This window comes from Notolepis coatsorum, assembly GCF_963971535.1.
Source record: "Notolepis coatsorum genome assembly, chromosome: 3".
Lineage (NCBI taxonomy): Eukaryota > Metazoa > Chordata > Actinopteri > Aulopiformes > Paralepididae > Notolepis > Notolepis coatsorum.
In genome coordinates, this window is record NC_140167.1 from 3,006,013 (window position 1) to 3,026,089 (window position 20,077).

The 20,077-nt window shown below is 46.4% G+C and overlaps 1 protein-coding gene across 1 annotated transcript in view; it reads left to right on the forward strand.

Moving 5' to 3' along the window:
* The window catches only part of LOC311225119 (stAR-related lipid transfer protein 9-like), a gene marked incomplete at both ends in the record, with an annotated part of 72,134 nt that overhangs the window by 24,229 nt on the left and 27,828 nt on the right, over positions 1-20,077 (forward strand). Inside the window, 7 exons of the mRNA XM_084310324.1 lie at positions 156-253; positions 1,041-1,283; positions 2,152-2,249; positions 5,257-5,334; positions 6,568-6,645; positions 12,726-12,905; positions 17,031-17,082. Of these exons, the coding sequence (XP_084166450.1) occupies positions 156-253; positions 1,041-1,283; positions 2,152-2,249; positions 5,257-5,334; positions 6,568-6,645; positions 12,726-12,905; positions 17,031-17,082 (827 nt within the window). The remainder of the gene's footprint in view (positions 1-155; positions 254-1,040; positions 1,284-2,151; positions 2,250-5,256; positions 5,335-6,567; positions 6,646-12,725; positions 12,906-17,030; positions 17,083-20,077) is intronic.

Below are 20,077 nucleotides of genomic sequence, written 5' to 3' on the forward strand. Positions count from 1 at the left end.
TGTCCCGTGTCTCATGATGTCCTTGTCCTGTGTCTCATCATGTCCTTGTCCCGTGTCTCATGATGTCCTTGTCCTGTGTCTCATCATGTCCTTGTCCTGTGTCTCATGATGTCCTTGTCCCGTGTCTCATGATGTCCTTGTCCCCTGTGAGACAGTGAGAGGGCCGACCCCAACTACTGCAGGGACAGACTGACAGAGGGCTCCAACATCAACAAGTCTCTGGTCACCCTGGGTATCGTGATCTCTGCTCTCGGTAAACCAAAGATACTAAAGACTAACGTGTATCGTGATCTCTGCTCTCGGTAAACCAAAGATACTAAAGACTAACGTGTATCGTGATCTCTGCTCTCTGTAAACTAAAGATACTAAAGACTAACGTGTATCGTGATCTCTGCTCTCTGTAAACCAAAGATACTAAAGACTAACGTGTATCGTGATCTCTGCTCTCGGTAAACCAAAGATACTAAAGACTAACGTGTATCGTGATCTCTGCTCTCTGTAAACCAAAGATACTAAAGACTAACGTGTATCATCATCTCTGCTCTCGGTAAACCAAAGATACTAAAGACTAACGTGTATCGTGATCTCTGCTCTCGGTAAACTAAAGATACTAAAGACTAACGTGTATCATTATCTCTGCTCTTGGTAAACCAAAGATACTAAAGACTAACGTGTATCATTATCTCTGCTCTCGGTAAACTAAAGATACTAAAGACTAACGTGTATCATTATCTCTGCTCTTGGTAAACCAAAGATACTAAAGACTAACGTGCATCGTGATCTCTGCTCTCGGTAAACCAAAGATCACTAACGTGTATCGCTGACTGTTGCTTTTACTCAGAACGTATGAATACCGTAGATGATATAATATATTCGTGACGTGTGACAAAGTGGTTCTAGTCTAAAGTTACCGTACCCCCTCATCCTTTTCACTCCATATTTCTCCTTCTCTCCTTCTGCTCCGTTCACCTCCCCCCCCCGCCCCCCTCCCCTCCCTCTGGGCGGTCGCCCCTCCCCCTCCTCCTCCTCCTCCTCCGCAGCCCAGAACTCCCAGATGTCCAGCAGCTGTCAGAGCATCAACAGCATGGCCAGCGAGGGCGACGGCAGCAGCAGCATGGTGGGCAGTCACAGCAGCTCCCTGTCCGGAGGAGGGGGAGGAGGAGGAGGAGGAGGAGGAGGGGGAGGGGGGAGGAGGCACTGCTTCATCCCCTACAGAGACTCCATCCTCACCTGGCTCCTCAAAGACAGCCTGGGAGGGAACTCCAAGACCGTCATGATCGCAAGTCAGTCTGACGTTTTTTCATAATTTCTTTTCAGTCTGACGTTTTTAGTCTTGAGGTTGGGTTTGATGTGGTTTTGATCGTCGTTAACCCTTTGTCGTGTGGTAGTGAAAGGGTTAACCTTCTGTAGTGTGGTTGTGAAAGGGTTAACCTTCTGTAGTGTGGTAGTGAAATGGTTAACCTTCTGTAGTGTGGTAGTGAAAGGGTTAACCCTTTGTCGTGTGGTAGCGAAAGGGTTAACCTTCTGTAGTGTGGTAGTGAAAGGGTTAACCTTCTGTAGTGTGGTTGTGAAAGGGTTCACCTTCTGTATTGTCGCAGTGAAAGGGTTAACCATTAATGTGTGGTAGTGAAAGGGTTAAAAACAAAACTAATTTAGTGTAGTATAGTATGTCTGCACCTTTGTTTACACTTGTTTATTTTTCTCATATTTTTTATATTCAGATCTAATTTTATTGCCTACATTCATGTCTTTCTACTATTACCCTGCCCATACCCGTACCTCCCCTCCCCCCTCCCCCATGCTGCCATGACGCCCGAATTTCCCCAAGGGGATCAATAAAGGATTATCTTATCTTATCTCATCTTATCTGCTCTTATCTTATCTTAGACTACAGCAAACTCCACAGGTGTGGGTTATGGTTGTAGTTGGACAACCTTAGACCTATCGTTGTTAATAAGACAACAATCTTACCAATATTTTACAACTAAATATCTATCAATATTTCTTTTTATAATATAAGATAAGATAAGACAAAAACCTTTATTGTCCCTGAGGGGGATATTGTGTAAATCAATGTTTAACGTCTATGTGAGTACCAGTGGTGTCGTCGGTCATGTCTTGTATTCTCACGTGTTTCTCTGCGTGCCGCAGCCGTCTCGCCCTCTGGTATCAGTTACAACGAGACCCTCAGCACGCTGCGCTACGCCGCTCACGCCAAGAACATCGTCAACAAACCCCGGGTCAACGAGGTCAGTGAAATATAACCAGTCCCTCCAGAAGATTTGTCATTTTTATACAAGAACAAAAGTGTCTCGATACTAAAGCGATCAGTGAAATGATGACCTGTACTGTACTAGTCAACATCCTGCTAGCTAGACCATGTTTAATCAGGTCCAGGCTTCAGTACTAGTCAACTTTTTAAACAATCACAATGTTTAAAAAGGTCCAGGGTTCAGTACTAGTTAACATCATAATGTTTAAATACAGCCTGGGTTCAGTTCTAGTCAACATCATGTTTAAATAGAGTCTGGGTTCAGTACTAGTCAACATCATGTTTAAATAGAGTCTGGGTTCAGTACTAGTCAACATCATGTTTAAATACAGCCTGGGTTCAGTTCTAGTCAACATCATGTTTAAATACAGCCTGGGTTCAGTTCTAGTCAACATCATGTTTAAATAGAGTCTGGGTTCAGTACTAGTCAACATCATGTTTAAATAGAGTCTGGGTTCAGTACTAGTCAACATCATGTTTAAATACAGCCTGGGTTCAGTTCTAGTCAACATCATAATGTTTAAATAGAGTCTGGGTTCAGTTCTAGTCAACATCATAATGTTTAATTAGAGTCTGGGTTCAGTTCTAGTCAACATCATAATGTTTAATTAGAGTCTGGGTTCAGTTCTAGTTAACATCATAATGTTTAACTTTAAGAAGACAGAGACATTGGCTGCAATTGATTTTCAAATGTATCCATTCTGACTATCCTGCTTACCTGAAACAGTTGATGGTCCCTTTCTCTTGCACTTATCGTCTAAGACACTCTGTACAGTATTTTTTCACAGTTTCTCCATTTTCAAAAGCAATGGCCAAAAAATCTTTCATGTTCAAAGCCCCTTCGGACTGGAACAATCTTCCGGTGTCCATTCGGTCCATATCTTCATTTTACCTCTTTAAAAATGCTCTTTGTTCTAATTTTATTGGCAAGTGTACATGCTTCCTTGGTGGGGCTCCTGCACTGGTGAGGGGACGTGGGGCACAGCCGTCCTTTATGCGGGTGTTACGGGTTAGCTAGTTGGCTCTACTCCTATTTTTAGGCAGGGGGGGCCGATTGGTTGATTTGGGGCGCTTGTTGGGCGGGTTGATTGCTCCTCTTCTCCTGCCAGTCCTGGAGCTCAATTTCTATTACATCCTGTATTCTACTCACCCTTTGAATGTTTTGTTGGGCCTTTCTCGCGGCGGCTGCCTGGCGGTGTCATCGCGGTGTAAGCATATTTGTTTGCCCTGCGGTGGCAGCGTCATGTGACTGCCGGGGAGTGGGCCTCTTATGATGGAGATTGAGACATATCCTCTTATCCTCTTATAATGAGACATATCCTCTTACAATGTTTACTTGTTCTGTTGTGTTTTTGTATGTCCTGTATTTATTTAATTTTTGTTGTTGTTGTGTGTCATGTGTTACATTGCACAAAATGTGGGACCCTCTCGAAAACGAGATACTGTATCTCAAGTGGTTTTTCCCAATAAAAGAATTTCAATATATTTAAATAGAGTCTGGGTTCAGTTCTAGTCAACATCATTTGGACATTTACCGGGGCCAGTTTAGAATTGCAGATATCTTGGTTGATATTACAACAGATGACAGTCATTGGCCAATAAGCCGACGTATAAAAGTCTGAAATCTGGCACCCGAGTGTAGCATTGTGCCAGTCCAGCTGGTAGTTGTGGCGGGTGGTGGTGGTGGACATGACTTGGCCTTTGTTTTGGCCCGTACACCCGTTATGAATAACTCAACATGTTTGCAACCCCTTGGGAAGTAGATTAACGTAACGTCCTCCTCACTGTCTTGTCCTCGGCTGATCGAGTCGACTGAGAAACGGGTGTCGCACAGCCAGAGTGTGTCTGCAGGCAGGGCCGGACTGGGGAGATAATTCAGGCCGGGAAATATAGTGCGAAATATAGCCCCAGTCAGGCCACTTTTTAACCCTTTCACTGTCACACTACAGAAGGTTAACCCTTTACTATCACACTACCGACGGTCAGAAAGAGTTAACTGGGCTGTCGTGTGGCAGTGAAAGGGTTAACCTTCTGTGTGTATTGTCACAGTGAAAGGGTTAACCGTTTGGTAGTGCGGCAGTGAAGGGGTTAAGCGGAGGGTCTGGGGATCCCCCCCCCCCCCACCAGAATTATTTTTGTTACAAAGACTTTCTACATTTACATTTACATTTAGTCATTTAGCTGACGCTTTTATCCAAAGATGGCTTTCTACTGAACGCACAGAGAGAGGAAACTGGTATCTATCTTCTCGTCTCTCTCTGGAGAAGACGGTAAGCTAATTTCCCCAAATGTTGGCGCCGTGTTCCTTTAATACTTTGAGTTTCTTTGACTATCTCCGGCTGTCTCGGAGCGATGACCGGAGTGTTGAACGTCCCGTGATTAAGACAGGGAGGACGCAACCCTCTTTGCGTCGCCCCTGTGCCTCAAATAGATTCGCTATCAGCTCTAATCTTTAATCTCTCAATGTTCAGTTGCTATCGCTATCAGCTCTATCTTTAATTTTTCAAAATGTTCAGTTGCTATTGCATGCACTCATCTGTGTTTCACTACACACTTGAGTGCATGCTTACCAACTGTCCGTCTGCAACACTACTATCACCAACATCTAAGAAGGGAGATCCCCCCTTGAACGGCCCTTCTAAGGTTTCTCTCCTCCACACTGCCTGTGGTGCATTTTTTCCTATTGTTAGGTTTTAGTGAGTTTTTCCTTACCTTCGCGTGGGGTATGTCTGGGAGTGCTTGCATTCATTCATTTATTTGCATTTATTTAAAATGTGTTGGACCTTATGGTGTTCTTGTTTTGTTCTTGACTTATTGTTATGTTTCTTCTTGACTTGTTCAAAGAAGACGTGTCCGGCCCATGGGGACATTAACGTGTGTTGTCGGGCCTTACAAATAAATTTGATTTGATTTGATTTTACTTTACAAAGTTCAGTTCTAAAAAAAAAATTTAAACTTGTACGTTTGTTCCGATCTCCGCGCAGGACGCCAGCGTTCGCCTCATCAGGGAGCTGAGGGAGGAGATCGACAGGCTGAAGAGCATGCTTCTCAGCTTCCAGATGGTAAGGGTCTTCTCCTGTGTCTCTGTGACGTGCCCCCCCATAGCTAGCCCCGCCCCCGACGTGCGATAATAACATAAACAAATTGTCAGATGCAGTCGGGTTCATTCATATTTTTACTAGGTCAGCCGATGATGGACAGATTATGTTGTTACCACGTCCAAAATCAAATGCTTTAATTAAAGAGGACGGTTGTTTATCATGCCGTCAATCATTGGAATAACTGCCCGCTGAACATAAGTAAATTGAATAGTAGCAAAGTGTCTTTCAAGTACCACCTGAGAATGCACTACTTAAATATGTGAGCAAAATACTGTTCACGTTTGGGGAGTGGAAATACCCACTGTAGGAATGTAATAATGAAATATTTACCCATGAATGTAATAATAACCTTTTCTGAAAATATTCATGTCTCTACCCATGAATGTGATAACCTTTTCTGAAAATATTCTGATGTTTATAAAGATGTCTACAATGTTTTACTGTTTTTAGATTATCATTGTTAAATTAAGTGAATTGTGATTGTCATTATGTATCTCATGTATTGTTATGTTTTGTGTTTTGTGTTGCCTTTCTGTGTGGACCCCAGGAAGACTAGCTCGCCACTTAGGTGGCAGCTAATGGGGATCCTTTTAAACAATAAAAAATTTACAATAAACAATCATCTCTGGGAATCCTATTTAATATTGTATGAGAAACAGGGGCGGCTACGTGGCGTAGTGGGCAAGGCGCTCGCCACGAAATGCTGGAGACGCTGGGCTCGTCAGTTCGAGCCCAGCGCTCCACATTTGCTTTCAGTTTAGCTGGTCGTTCATACTAATACACATTGGCCATATTAGGGGGTGGGAAACTGATGAGTGGGGATCGGGCGTTGTGGACAGCGACTCCTACAGGTCGGTTGGTGCGCCTGCGCAGTAGAATCAGGAAGTGTCGGGGGCAGCGTGAGCCTCCCACGCGTTACTCCTCGCCACTGAGAGATCGAGCTGCGCAGGTGAAAAGATGCGACTGCTGTTACCTCAAGTACCGGAGGGGACTTGTGCTATGTATGACTTAGTCCACATTGCAGCCGGCTTGTGGGAGGCAAGAAACAGCGTCCGTGACAGGGGAGGGTTGAATTGGATGATACGAAATTGGGATGGGAGAAAATATAGAAAAAATGGGAGAAAAAGTGGATAAAAAAAAAAAATATTGTATGAGAATATTCTGTAGTGACGGATCCGCTCCTCTGATTGACAGCAGCGTAATCCCAGCCCTTCGCTGAGCGACGAGAGAGACGGAAACCTGTCTGACATCGTGCTGCAGAACGAACTGAAGGTAGGCGCCCGACAGTCCCACACGGCTGTTGAACACACGCTCATCATCACTCATCCTGCCTGGTCTTTTTCGACTCCCAAACCCGGCATGTTTGTTTACCGACTCCTGTCATGGAACCCGATGCTTTGACAGGGATCTAAACCAGACCCTCCCCTCTATTTATTTATTTATTTATTTATATTTATTTTAAATGTTTCCTCTCCTCTGTTAACCGTCGAGGGCGACAGTGGCTCAGGAGGTACAGGTGGTCGTCTGGTAATCGGAAGGTTCTCGATTCAATTCCTGGCTTCTCCCGGGCAGCTTGTTCGATGTGTCCTTGAGCAAGACACTTAACCCCCTAACTGCTCTCGATGAGCAGGTCGGCACCTTGCATGGTCGCCTCTGCCGTCAGGTGTGTATAAATATATATAAATATATAAACACAGTCCATTTACCACTTATTCAAAATCACATCCGACCGTTAATTTGAATAAACGCCCCATCCAGATATCTCCAAGGGGATCAATAAAGGAATATCTCATCTCATCTCATCTTATCTTAGTCAGATCGTTCATATTTAAAGATACGATTTTTTCCAAATCGCTTGGAACGAGGGCCGTCTTAGAATCAACCACGTACTGTAGATTCAAGATTTGTTTCCGCGAAAACAAACGCAGACATGTTAGCGGCCGAGTCTACGAGGTCGTCTTTGGTCGGGCCATGATGAGATGAGGACCGCGTAGACTCAACCCACTGAACGTGTCGTTGTACGTAGTCGAGTCCACGGCGCTCCTCGTGACCGACGAGAAATCTGACTCTGTGCATCTTTTAAACACAAGCAGGGTGTTGGGGAGGTAGAGGTCAGGGTTTGCACACGGTCCTTGAAGTGCTTAAAGTGCTTGATTTTTTTAGCACAAACAAATTCCAGTCCTGGAATTCCTTGAAAACAGCCCATTTTTTAACAAGGTGCTTAAAAAGTCCTTGTAATTCAAATCAACCATTCGCATTGAACGTTTTGTTCATCCATGATAAAATAGTTCTGAATCAAGAAATACGTTTTTTTTTTTTTATCTAAAGTGTAACTAATTGTCGAAAAATAGATTTTAAGTAGGGATGCTCGATATTGGCTTTTTTACCGATACCGATATTCCGATATTGTCCAACTCTTAATTTCCGATACCGATATCAACCGATATCAACCGATACCGATATATGCAGGGTTTCCCACCCCAAAAAACGGAATAATTTCAGTTAACTAATCATTTCACTGGATATATATATAACAAATATTGTTATTGTTTTTTTCTTTTTTTAAACGGATACCGATATTTTCCGATATCACATTTTACTGCCGATATCGGCCGATAATATCGGTCGGCCGATAATATCGGACATCCCTAATTTTAAGCCATAAATATTGCATCCGATCCCCCCCCCCCCTGTCTGTTTAACCTGAAGTCTGCCGGTCGTCAGGATGATGCCTTGTATCGTTTGCGTCGATGAGGAGGAAGGCCCTGCGCTGTTGTTCTAGTCCTTTTAGTTTGTTTAACCTACATTTCTACACGTAATTAGGACGATGCCTTATATAACCTGTGTTCATCTGGAGGAACGCTGTACCTTCTCGTCGCAACTTCAAATGAGACCCCCTCCATGCTGCTCGCGCTTTGAAATGGTAATAAGCGGAACAGCACATGGCACAGGAGTGGCACGGCATGGCACAGCACGGCACGGCACAGTATCTTGATGTACCTTCTGTTTGGTTTGTTTGTGTTTCCAAACCAAGGTCCAAAAGTATTTGTTTATATGGGTCGAGAAGAGCCCAACTCAAATAAACAAACACACAACAACAGCAACAACAACAACACAACAACAGCATCAACAATACAACTAAATATGTTGAACAATTAAAAAAACATATATATATATATTTAATTTATTTTTATTTTTATCTTTTTCCTCCTTTCTCTTTCCGTTTTTCTCCCCTCCCAATGTTAGTCGTTATGCCAATTCCCAATCCCCTTCCTGGTCGTTGCGCACTCTACCCCCCTACCGTCGGTCTGGGAGGGCGGAGACTATCACATGCTTCCTCCGACACATGTGTACCCACAGCCCACCGCTTCTTTTCACCTGGCAGCGCGGACTCTCACCGGGGGAGTGTAACGTGTGGAAGGTCACACTACCTCCCTCCAGATCCTTCCCTCGCTGTGCAGGCGCCCCGACCGAACTGTAGGAGTCGCTGTTTACAACGACCAGGACCCACCCTCGCCGGGTATTCCCACCCACTAACACCGCCAATTGTGTTAGTATGGACGGTCGGCCGACCCGGAAGCACCACAGCTGGATTCGATCCCACTGTCTCTGTGGTGGTAGACAGACGCTTTGTCCGCTGCGCTACCCGGCCGCCCATATATTTCATTTTCATTTCAAACCTTTATTTTCAACTCGAAAGGCAAAATGCAGATTTACCCTCATGAGCATCATCATGATCTATCAAGGAATCTGTGATCTGTGGTCATCCAGCCTCTTATCCAAGTCGTTCAGCAGACACGCTGCCTGTTCCATGTTCAGTAAGTCCTCCAGACTCTTATCCAAGTCTTATCCAAGTCTTATACCCCAGGTCCAGAGCCTGTTGGTGGATGAACTACCCCGGGTCCAGAGCCTGTTGGTGGATGAACTACCCCAGGTCCAGAGCCTGTTGGTGGATGAACTACCCCGGGTCCAGAGCCTGTTGGTGGATGAACTACCCCAGGTCCAGAGCCTGTTGGTGGATGAACTACCCCAGGTCCAGAGCCTGTTGGTGGATGAACTACCCCAGGTCCAGAGCCTGTTGGTGGATGAACTACCCCAGGTCCAGAGCCTGTTGGTGGATGAACTACCCCAGGTCCAGAGCCTGTTGGTGGATGAACTACCCCAGGAGGTCCAGAGCCTGTTGGTGGATGAACTACCCCAGGTCCAGAGCCTGTTGGTGGATTAACTACCCCGGGTCCAGAGCCTGTTGGTGGATGAACTACCCCAGGTCCAGAGCCTGTTGGTGGATTAACTACCCCAGGTCCAGAGTCTGTTGGTGGATTAACTACCCCACGTCCAGAGCCTGTTGGTGGATGAACTACCCCGGGTCCAGAGTCTGTTAACAGTGACTCCCACACTGTTGTCTGGTCTCTGGCTCAGGAGACACGTCAGGGAAATTAACACTAAAAACTCTGACATTAGGGATATGATTTCTAACTGTTTTTTATTTTTTTAAACTTTGACCAGTCAGCTGGTTCTTTTTAGCGTTTATCGCTTTTTCGTCGCATTCATACTTGGTCAAGTTCGACCGACAGAAGCAGGCTGAAAGGGTTCAGATGGGGGGGAAGACACTCTGGGAAAGGCACGGCTGCCGTCCGGGATTCGAACACGCTCAGCCCCAGATCCGTGACGAGCACGGTTGTCCACGGCGCTGAAATAGCACTCGCGGTACGTGGTGAGCTACTGGAGCTCCCCGATTTCTAACTGTTTTAACAGCTGGACGTTCCCAAAGCAGATGGAGTAATGTGCCTCGATTGCCACATCTGTGCCGGTATAAATCTTGGTGTTTGTTGTCCGTAATCTAGTAGGGGAGGGGGGGGGGGGGGGGGGGGGGTAATATATGCTCTTCTACTCAGTATCTTGTATTGTGTAATCCTAAATCTCACATGTTTAGATGAGGTCAAAGCCCCCACCTCCAAATCATACTTCGCTGAGAAGCAGTCAAAGATATGTTAAGGTCATGTTAAGGTCAGGCTCTCAAGCCTGACAATATCTTCAGGACAGATAAGTGTGTGTGTGTGTGTGTGTGTGTGTGTGTGTGTGTGTGTGTGTGTGTGTGTGTGTGTGTGTGTGTGTGTGCGCGTGTGCGTGTGTGTGTGTGTGTGTGCGCGTGTGTGTGTGTGTGTGTGCGTGTCTTTGATGAACATTGTTACTCAGCTGATAGAGTTGTGCCCTTCCTGATGACTTGTCGTACAGAACTTCTAAGTGGCTTTGGATAAAAGCAAAAAGTTAACGTCAAGCCCTGCTATAGTAACCGATGGGTTCAGATAAATGTAGTGGAGTCAAAAGTACAATACTTCCCTTTGAAATGTAGTGGAGTGGAAAGCATAAAGTTCCCTAAAATGAAAAAAATACTCACATAAAGTAGCTCGAAAATGTACTTAAGTACAGCACATGAGTAAAATTACTTAGTTACTTTCCACCACTGCACACACGCGTCAACGGTATCTGCCGCCCAAGAACACGCTGCATTTTTCACAAAATAGTTTTATATCTTTGTAGAGTTCCAGGAAAAGTGGTGGTGATTCATGACCTTTCTAAGCGGCTGAGACCTCAGTGGAATAGAGAGGTCTGTGCCGCCTGCGACTGTATTCAGTTGCAAACAGTTGCATGTTCAGTTGCTATTGCATGCACTCATCTGTGTTTCACTACGCACATGAGTGCATGCTTACCAACTGTTAGTCTGCAACACTACTATCACCGACATCTAAGAAGGGAGATCCCCCCTTGAACGGCCCTTCTAAGGTTTCTCTCCTCCACACTGCCTGTGGTGCATTTTTCCCTATTGCTAGGTTTTTGTGAGTTTGTCCTTACCTTCGCGTGGGGTATGTCTGGGAGTGCTTGCATTAATTCATTTATTTTGCATTTATTTTACATTTGTTGGACCTTATGGTGTTCTTGTTTTGTTCTTGACTTATTGTGATGTTTCTTCTTGACTTGTTTAAAGAAGACGTGTCCGGCCCATGGGGACATTAACGTGTGTTGTCGGGCCTTACAAATACATTTGATTTGATTTGATTTGATTTGATTCAGGGTAGCTGCGGGGTATTATTAAAAAGTATAAAATCCATGATTCTCAATTTAATAAAAGGTATTAAAATGAATTTGCACAGGTATTAAATGTTTGGGGGGAGGGGGGGGGGGGGGGGGGGGGGGGGGGGGGGGCAGCCCGGCTGTCGGGAGATTAGATAATATTAAATATATGAAATGAAAAAGTAGTTTTTTCCCGGGGGAGCTTGGTGCATCTGGTGAGAGCTTATTATGGAAGTGAGAATTTAAATTGTCGTGAAATTGGTAATGTATTACATTTTAGTTTAAGTTATTAATAAAAAGGTCTTCAAAAGTCTTAAATTGAACTTGCTGAAACCTGCAGACACACATCTCTGTCTACACGACGGGGGCGACAGGGGCTCGGGAGGTAGAGCGGTCGTCTGGTAATCCGGAGGTTTCCGGTTCGATTCCCGCTCCTCCCGGGCAGCGTGTCGAAGTATCCTTGAGCAAGACACTTTTTCTTTTATTATTATCTTTTCCCCCCTCCTTTTTTCCGATTTTTCTCCCATCCCACTGTTAGTCGTTATGCCAATTCCCAACCCCCTTCCTGGTTGTTGGCGCACCCCCCCCTACTGTTGTTCCGGGAGGCCGGAGACTATCACATGCTTTCCTCCGACACAAGTGCAGCCAGCCGGCAGCCAGCCTGGCAGCGCAGATTCTCACCGGGAGAGTGTAACGTGTGGAAGGTCGCACTACCTCTCTCCAGATCCTACCGTCGCTGTGCAGGCGCCCCGACCGAACTGTAGGGGTCGCTGTCCACAACGCCCAGGACCCACCCACGGCTTCCCTCCTCCTAACTCAGCCAAACGAGTTAGTATAGCGATCAGCCCGAGCCAAGGCAATGCTGACTCTCCGGGAGTCGAGACCGCAGCCTCTTGCATTGGTGACGAGACACAATCTCCGCTACGCCACCTGACCGCCCTGAGCAAGACACTTAACCCCCTAACTGCTCCCGATGAGCAGGTCGGCACCTCGCACGGTCGCCTCCGCCGTCGGTGAGTTAATGTGTGGGTGAAATGGGAGGAACAAATTGTAAAGCGCTTTGGATAAAAGCTGTTATATAAATGCACTAGTATTTACCTAGAAAGGTGTGCTCAGTAGAGCAGAGATCTCCGCCAGGCGACTGCCACCCATTTCTTCTCTAGTAGCCTACATGTTGGGGGCGGGGCTTAAGTGTATAGGGGGCGGGGCGACATAGACCAATGAAAGCAGATCCACCTGCAGCGAGCTGTTCTATATAAATGGCCTCCGGTCCCCCGCAGGTGGAGCAGCTGACCCAGGACTGGTCGGAGAGCTGGCGGGACCACAAGGCGCTGCTGGAGCCGTGCAGCGTGGAGCTCAACCGGGACCCGGCCGGCTTCCTCATCAGCTCCCTGCAGCCACACCTGCTCACCCTGGACCGGGACGTGCTCAGCACCGGGGTCGTCTTCTACCACCTCCGGGTCCGTACAGGGGGGGGGGGGGGGGGGAGAGAGACATGGGGGGGGGGGAGACACACGGGGGGGGGGGGGGGGGGGGGGGAGACACACGGGGGGGGGGGGGGGGGAGACACGGGGGGGGGGGAACACAGGATAGGGAACAAAGGGGAGGGGAGGGGGGTGTCTTTACATGAGAGTTGGGGGATCAATATATTATTCCACACCACACACACACAGAGACTAAGAGGTCAGACACCGATACCGGTAACGTTGGTTCTCAGCTGCTGATAGACGATATTTTGTGCCGATATTCAATAACTTTGAATTGTTAAATTTTTTATGCAAAGAAAAATTACAAAAAACTTGAAACTTAGAATAATATGTTTATCATTTCATAATTTTTTTTCTTTTACAAAAAAATACATTCGTGGACACTCTGCACATACACATTTGTCCTCGCAAGCATGTCATACAGCATGTGTACAGTATGTAAATCTACACTGGGTCTACTCCCCCCCCCCTCAATTGACCTATATTAAGCCCCGCCCCCTTCTCTTGATCCTCCAATCACAACTGTCGCTTCCCTCGCACAAACTTTGTCCAAGCAACAGCTGTGATTGGAGGATCAAGAAAAAGAGGGCGGGGCTTGAGATGGGTCAATTCCTCGGTTACCATCTCTGTCCGTCGTCTGACTTAAATCTTTCTCTTGTTTTTACACTAGATTCTTCCTTCTGCTCTTCCTCCTCCTCCTCTTTCTCTCTCTTCTGCTCTTCCTCCTCCTCCTCTTTCTCTCTCTTCTGCTCGCAAAAACCTCTTCTTGAGACAAAGGTGCGTTTGTTTCCACTCCTCCGGTGTCTCACCTGTCCTTCCACTCTGTTCTGAACTGTCCTGTAGATTTGTGTCTGTGTGTGTCTTCTGAAATGTTTTTTTTATTTCTATTATTTAACCTTTATTTAACCAGACAGGTCTTTTAGGCCGACAGGCCCCTCCTGGGGCCCATTTACCACAGCTGCTTCTCTGTACCGTAACTCTTTGAGTATTTACGCTATCGAAAAAAGCTCAGTGCCGTCTGAAAGCCAAGGAGCTGTTCTTTCTTCACATATATGCCCTATTACGGTAATCTAAAAACTGTGGGAGTTATTGAGGAAGTGAACACAAGTAGAATTCGACCTGCTTCAAGGTGAACCACAAGGGCACAATTCCACCTAGAAAAAAAGGGATTCAAAAGGAGCCTAAGTAGCATAATTTAAAAGGCCAGGGTTCACAAACTTTATCGCAGTGGCATAATAGTTCCAAGTTCAAAATGTACACGTGATAAGCTAAATTGATGGTCAATTGCGGTGTCTACTTCACTAAAAACCTGTAAAAATCCCATTCCGATTTTAGTTTTTCTTGTCTAATAACTAAGTTTGATACACACTCAAAACATACAGTAAGTTCAAACAATAACAGACAATAAGCTGAAGTAGTTCTTGAAAAAAGGGTGAAAAGCACTTACTCACAGCACATTCTACGACAATTTCACGGCAATAACAACAACTACATGTATAACCCAGGTGGACTGTTTCAGGCTTTAGGTTTAAAAGGGATTTAATAAGAACAAATTCCTATTTACAATGACGGCCTGGTGAGACGACAGAAGGGCCTCTTGAAGGGCAACAGGGAAAGGGGCCAAAAAGATTAAATAATATAAAATAGAAAAGAGACAGGCGATACATACATCACAGAGGTAAGGGACATAATTAAAAACACAAATCAAACAAACAACCAAATAGAATTACAAGGCATGTAACACGTGAAGCAGAACAGAGCGATTGCATATTGATGAACACTTTCATGTAAATAGGCCAGGTTATAGCCCGAGGCTACTTCCCATCTGCATGGGGTCTCTGTGAGACGCTCAGGGGGAAGCCATGTCACATCACGCCATTAGACCCCACAATTACACCGCTTCCTGCAAGCGATGAGAAAAAGAAAAAAAAAAGACCAGGAGTGGTTCTTGTATAGTAAATAGATGGATATAGCAAGATAGCATAAGGATATAATATAGTATAACTGTATATTGTATAGTATAGTATTGTATAGTAGTGTGTACATAAGCCCCAGTGCCTGATCCGTAGCTAACACTGTATCGCAGGACCTTAGCATGTCTTTACCGCGCATTTTGTAAATAATTTATGTACATTATACCTGTTATGTCTTATTCTTATTACTTGTATTATTGCACAATCGCTGCGGGAATGACCACCCGCATTTCACCGTATGTATGCTTGTATGCCGTGACAAATAAAACTCTTGACTTGACTTGATGAGCCCAGGGCCCCGTTCCCCGTACCTGGATAACTGAGTTAGCCGGATAATTTCCAGTCAAGCCTGACTTAAGCCGGACCTTCCCATTCCCCGACGCTCGATTGTCTAAATCACCATGACAACAGATCAAAAAGTTTGAGCATGGTCGAGAGCAGGGTTAACTTCAGTTAGCCGGATGAACCCTGGCCACGCCCCCGCAAAGAAATGACAGCCCGCTTCCTGAAATGATTCTCACAGCCTAGGATCTGCATTATACCATTCTGAATTACGTTTCTGTGCTTCGTTTTCCTAGAGGGGGCTTTTGAAATGTATAATAATAGAACTAAATGCTGATAATAAATCATATTGAGCCTATAGATTTACTTTGTCCTAAATAAAATAATGCACGTCATATACGGCGCTCGGAGTCGCGATACACGCTGCATGTGGTTATTTTAATAACGGCGCATTGCAAATGTGAATCCCGCCGGGATATTTTTAATGAATGAAACCTATCGGCCGTTTGGCTCTGATTAGTTTCATATATTCTCCGCTGTAGATTTGCTTAACGGAGCGCCCGGATTGTGTTTCATTCAAGCATACAATTTAAGTGTCTATGCGGGGATTGTGGTTTTTGTGTGATATTGTAACTGGGATTAAAATGTCTGATGAGATGCGCTGTTTGACGGATTTGAGAAATTGAATGAGCCGTTGACGTCACATTAATGCATTTGAGAATAAAGAGATAAAACTTCATTCAAAAGTAAAATATTCTAAACACGGGTCTCTCGTCCATTAATGGATAACAATGAATTTATCCCGTCTGGCACAGTGGCGCAGCGGCTAGTGCTGAATCCTGGCAACCGGGCGACCGGTGTTCGAAACCCCACGTTTCCAATATAATTTTTTGGAATATAATATTAATGATTATACGCAAAAGTAGCCTAGTTTTAAGTTAAAATATTATAAATCTACATGCATTGAGGATGTCATTCTTTATATAGCTCTCACGTGCACCAAATTGAATTATTCCTACATTGCAAAAAGAAGGAAAAGACTAGGATTCGAACCCGGGCCGTCTGCGTGAAAGTCAAAACCACAACCGTTACACCACAGTGCAGATAAGTAAAAGATCCACCATACATCAATCAATGGGTAAGAGAGCCGTATCCTTATTCTGTATAACAGTTAAACTAATTATTTTCGCTAGCAAGATCTCATTGATTATTCAATCCATAAACCTACTGCCAGCAGGCAAGTTAAAGAAATATAATCTGATTGATTGGGGTAATGAGGGACTTAAAATTAGCCTATAGATCATGCATTTAACTTGTCGGCGAGGCTATTGAGCCGTACTGCAATCTGTTAATAAAGTTTTAAATCAATTAATCAATCAATGCCGTTAGAAATCAGGATCTCTGCTATCGATACGTGCTGGCTTTTCAACTGAAGCGGCCGCGCGCACTTATCCTGGGTCTCAAGTCTGGTTCGAGTTAACGAGACTGAATCCACCTTCGAGGAACAGGAAAATCCCGGCTTCAAACATCGGGTTAAACTGAATCTGGATAATGGGACTCTTGATCGACTTAGTTGAACCAGGTACGGGGAATAGGGCCCAGACCTCTCCTGGGTCCTGCCCGTCTGCCCGGCCTTAAGTAAGAAGATGGCCTTTTCATCGCACTAGATAACATGAAAAGGTAAACAAACTGCCCCGTCTCGACAGCTAAGTGGGAGAGTAAAGATTCCGTAAAGGAAAGTTACGTACGGTAGTTTTTTCTCACGTCGTGGACTGTGTGTTGTGTGAGGTTTGTTTGTTTGTTGTTGTTGTTTTAATGTTTGACTGGTTGTCTTCTCTTGTAGGAAGGAGTGACGCGCATCGGTCCTGAGGACCAACTAGACGAACCACATATAGGTAAGACGTCCTTCACTCTGTCTCCTCTCTGTCTCCTCTCTGTCTCCTCTCTGTCTCCTCTCTGTCTCCTCTCTGTCTCCTCTCTGTCTCTCTGTCTCCTCTCTGTCTCCCTCTGTCTCTCTGTCTCACTCTGTCTCCTCTCTGTCTCTCTCTGTCTCCTCTCTGTCTCCTCTCTGTCTCCTCTCTGTCTCCTCCTGTCTCCTCTCTTCTCCTCTCTCTCTCTCTCTGTCTCCTCTCTGTTCTCCTCTCTGTCTCCTCTCTGTCTCCCTCTCTGTCTCCTCTGTCTCTCTGTCTCCTCTCTGTCTCCTCTCTGTCTCCTCTCTGTTCTCTCTCTCTCCTCCTCTCTGTCTCTCTGTCTCCTCTCCTGTCTCCTTCTGCCTCTCTGTCTCCTCTCTGTCTCTCTGTCTCTCTCGGTCTCCCTCTCTGTCTCCTCTCTGTCTCCTCTCTGTCTCCTCTCTGTCTCTCTCTGTCTCCTCTCTGTCTCCTCTCTGTCTCCTCTCTGTCTCCTCTCTGTCTCCTCTCTGTCTCCTCTCTGTCTCTCCTCTCTGTCTCCTCTCTGTCTCCCTCTCTGTCTCTCTCTCTGTCTCCTCTCTGTCTCCTCTCTGTCTCCACTCTGTCTCCTCTCTGTCTCCTCTCTGTCTCCTCTCTGTCTCCACTCTGTCTCCTCTCTGTCTCTCTCTGTCTCCTCTCTGTCTTCTCTCTGTCTCCTCTCTGTCTCCACTCTGTCTCCACTCCGTCTCCTCTCTGTCTCCTCTCTGTCTCCTCTCTGTCTCCTCTCTGTCTCCTCTCTGTCTCCTCTCTGTCTCCTGTCTGTCTCCTCTCTGTCTCCTCTCTGTCTCCTCTCTGTCTCCTCTCTGTCTCTCTGTCTCCTCTCTGTCTCCTCTCTGTCTCCTCTCTGTCTCCACTCTGTCTCCTCTCTGTCTCCTCTCTGTCTCCTCTCTGTCTCCTCTGTCTCCTCTCTGTCTCTCTGTCTCCTCTCTGTCTCTTCTGTCTCCTCTCTGTCTCTCTCTGTCTCCTCTCTGTCTCCTCTCTGTCTCCTCTCTGTCTCTCTCTGTCTCCTCTCTGTCTCACTCTGTCTCCTCTCTGTCTCTCTCTGTCTCCTCTCTGTCTCTCTCTGTCTCCTCTCTGTCTCCTCTCTGTCTCCTCTCTGTCTCCTCTCTGTCTCCTCTCTGTCTCCTCTCTGTCTCTCTCTGTCTCCTCTCTGTCTCTCTCTGTCTCCTCTCTGTCTCTCTCTGTCTCCTCTCTGTCTCCTCTCTGTCTCCTCTCTGTCTCCTCCTGTTCCTCTCTGTCTCCTCTCTGTCTCCTCTCTGTCTCCTCTCTGTCTCCTCTCTGTCTCTCTCTGTCTCCTCTCTGTCCTCCTCTGTCTCCTCTCTGTCTCCTCTCTGTCTCTCTCTGTCTCTCTGTCTCCTCTCTGTCTCCTCTGTCTCTCTCTGTCCTCTCTGTCTCCTCTCTGTCTCCTCTCTGTCTCCTCTCTGTCTCCTCTCTGTCTCTCTGTCTCTCTGTCTCCTCTCTGTCTCCTCTCTGTCTCCTCTCTGTCTCCTCTCTGTCTCCTCTCTGTCTCCTCTCTGTCTCCTCTCTGTCTCCTCTCTGTCTCCACTCTGTCTCTCTGTCTCCCTCTGTCTCCTCTCTGTCTCTCTCTCTGTCTCTCTCTGTCTCCTCTCTGTCTCCTCTCTGTCTCCTCTCTGTCTCTCTGTCTCCTCTCTGTCTCCTCTCTGTCTCCTCTCGTCTCCTCTCTGTCTCCTCTCTGTCTCTCTGTCTCCTCTCTGTCTCCTCTCTGTCTCTCTGTCTCCTCTCTGTCTCCTCTCTGTCCCTCTCGTCCTCTCTGTCTCCTCTCTGTCCTCTCTGTCTCTCTCTGTCTCTCTCTGTCTCTCTCTGTCTCCTCTCTGTCTCCTCTCTGTCTCCTCTCTGTCTCTCCTCTGTCTCCTCTCTGTCTCCTCTCTGTCTCCTCTCTGTCTCCTCTCTGTCTCTCTCTGTCTCCTCTCTGTCTCTCTCTGTCTCTCTCTGTCTCCTCTCTGTCTCCTCTCTGTCTCCTCTCTGTCTCTCTCGTCTCCTCTCTGTCTCCTCTCTGTCTCCTCTCTGTCTCCTCTCTGTCTCCTCTCTGTCTCCTCTCTGTCTCCTCTCTGTCTCCTCTCTGCTCTCTCTCTGTCTCTTCCTCTCTGTCTCCTCTCTGTCTCTCTCGTCTCCTCTCTGTCTCCTCTCTCTGTCTCTCCTCTCTGTCTCTCTCCTCTCTGTCTCCTCTCGTCTCTCTCTGTCTCTCCTCTGTCTCTCCTCTCTGTCTCTCTCTGTCTCCTCTCTGTCTCTCTCTCTGTCTCCTCTCTGTCTCTCTCTCTGTCTCTCTCTGTCTCCTCTCTGTCTCTCTCTCTCTGTCTCCTCCTTCTTCTCTCTCTCTGTCTCTCTCTCTGTCTCCTCTCTGCTCTCCTCTCTGTCTCTTCCTCTCTGTCTCTCTCTCTGTCTCTCTCTCTGTCTCTCCTCTGTCTCTCTCTCTGTCTCTCTCTCTCTCTGTCTCTCTCTCTGTCTCTCTCTCTGTCTCTCTCTCTGTCTCCTCTCTGTCTCCTCTCTCTGTCTCTCTCTCGTCTCCTCTCTGTCTCTCTCTCTGTCTCCTTCTGTCTCTCTCTCTCTGTCTCCTCTCGTCTCCTCTCTGTCTCCTCTCTGTCTCCTCTCTTCGTCTCTCTGTCTCTCCTCTCTGTCTCTCTGTCTCCCTCTGTCTCCTCTCTTCTCCTCCTTCTCCTCTCTCGTCTCCTCTCTGTCTCTCTCTGTCCCTCTCTGTCTCTCTGTCTCCTCTCTGTCTCTCTGTCTCTCTGTCTCCTCTCTGTCTTCTCTCTGTCTCCTCTCTGTCTCCTCTCTGTCTCCTCTCTGTCTCTCTGTCTCTCTGTCTCCTCTCTGTCTCCTCTCTGTCTCCTCTCTGTCTCCTCTCTGTCTCCACTCTGTCTCTCTGTCTCTCTGTCTCTCTGTCTCCTCTCTGTCTCTCTGTCTCCTCTCTGTCTCCTCTCTGTCT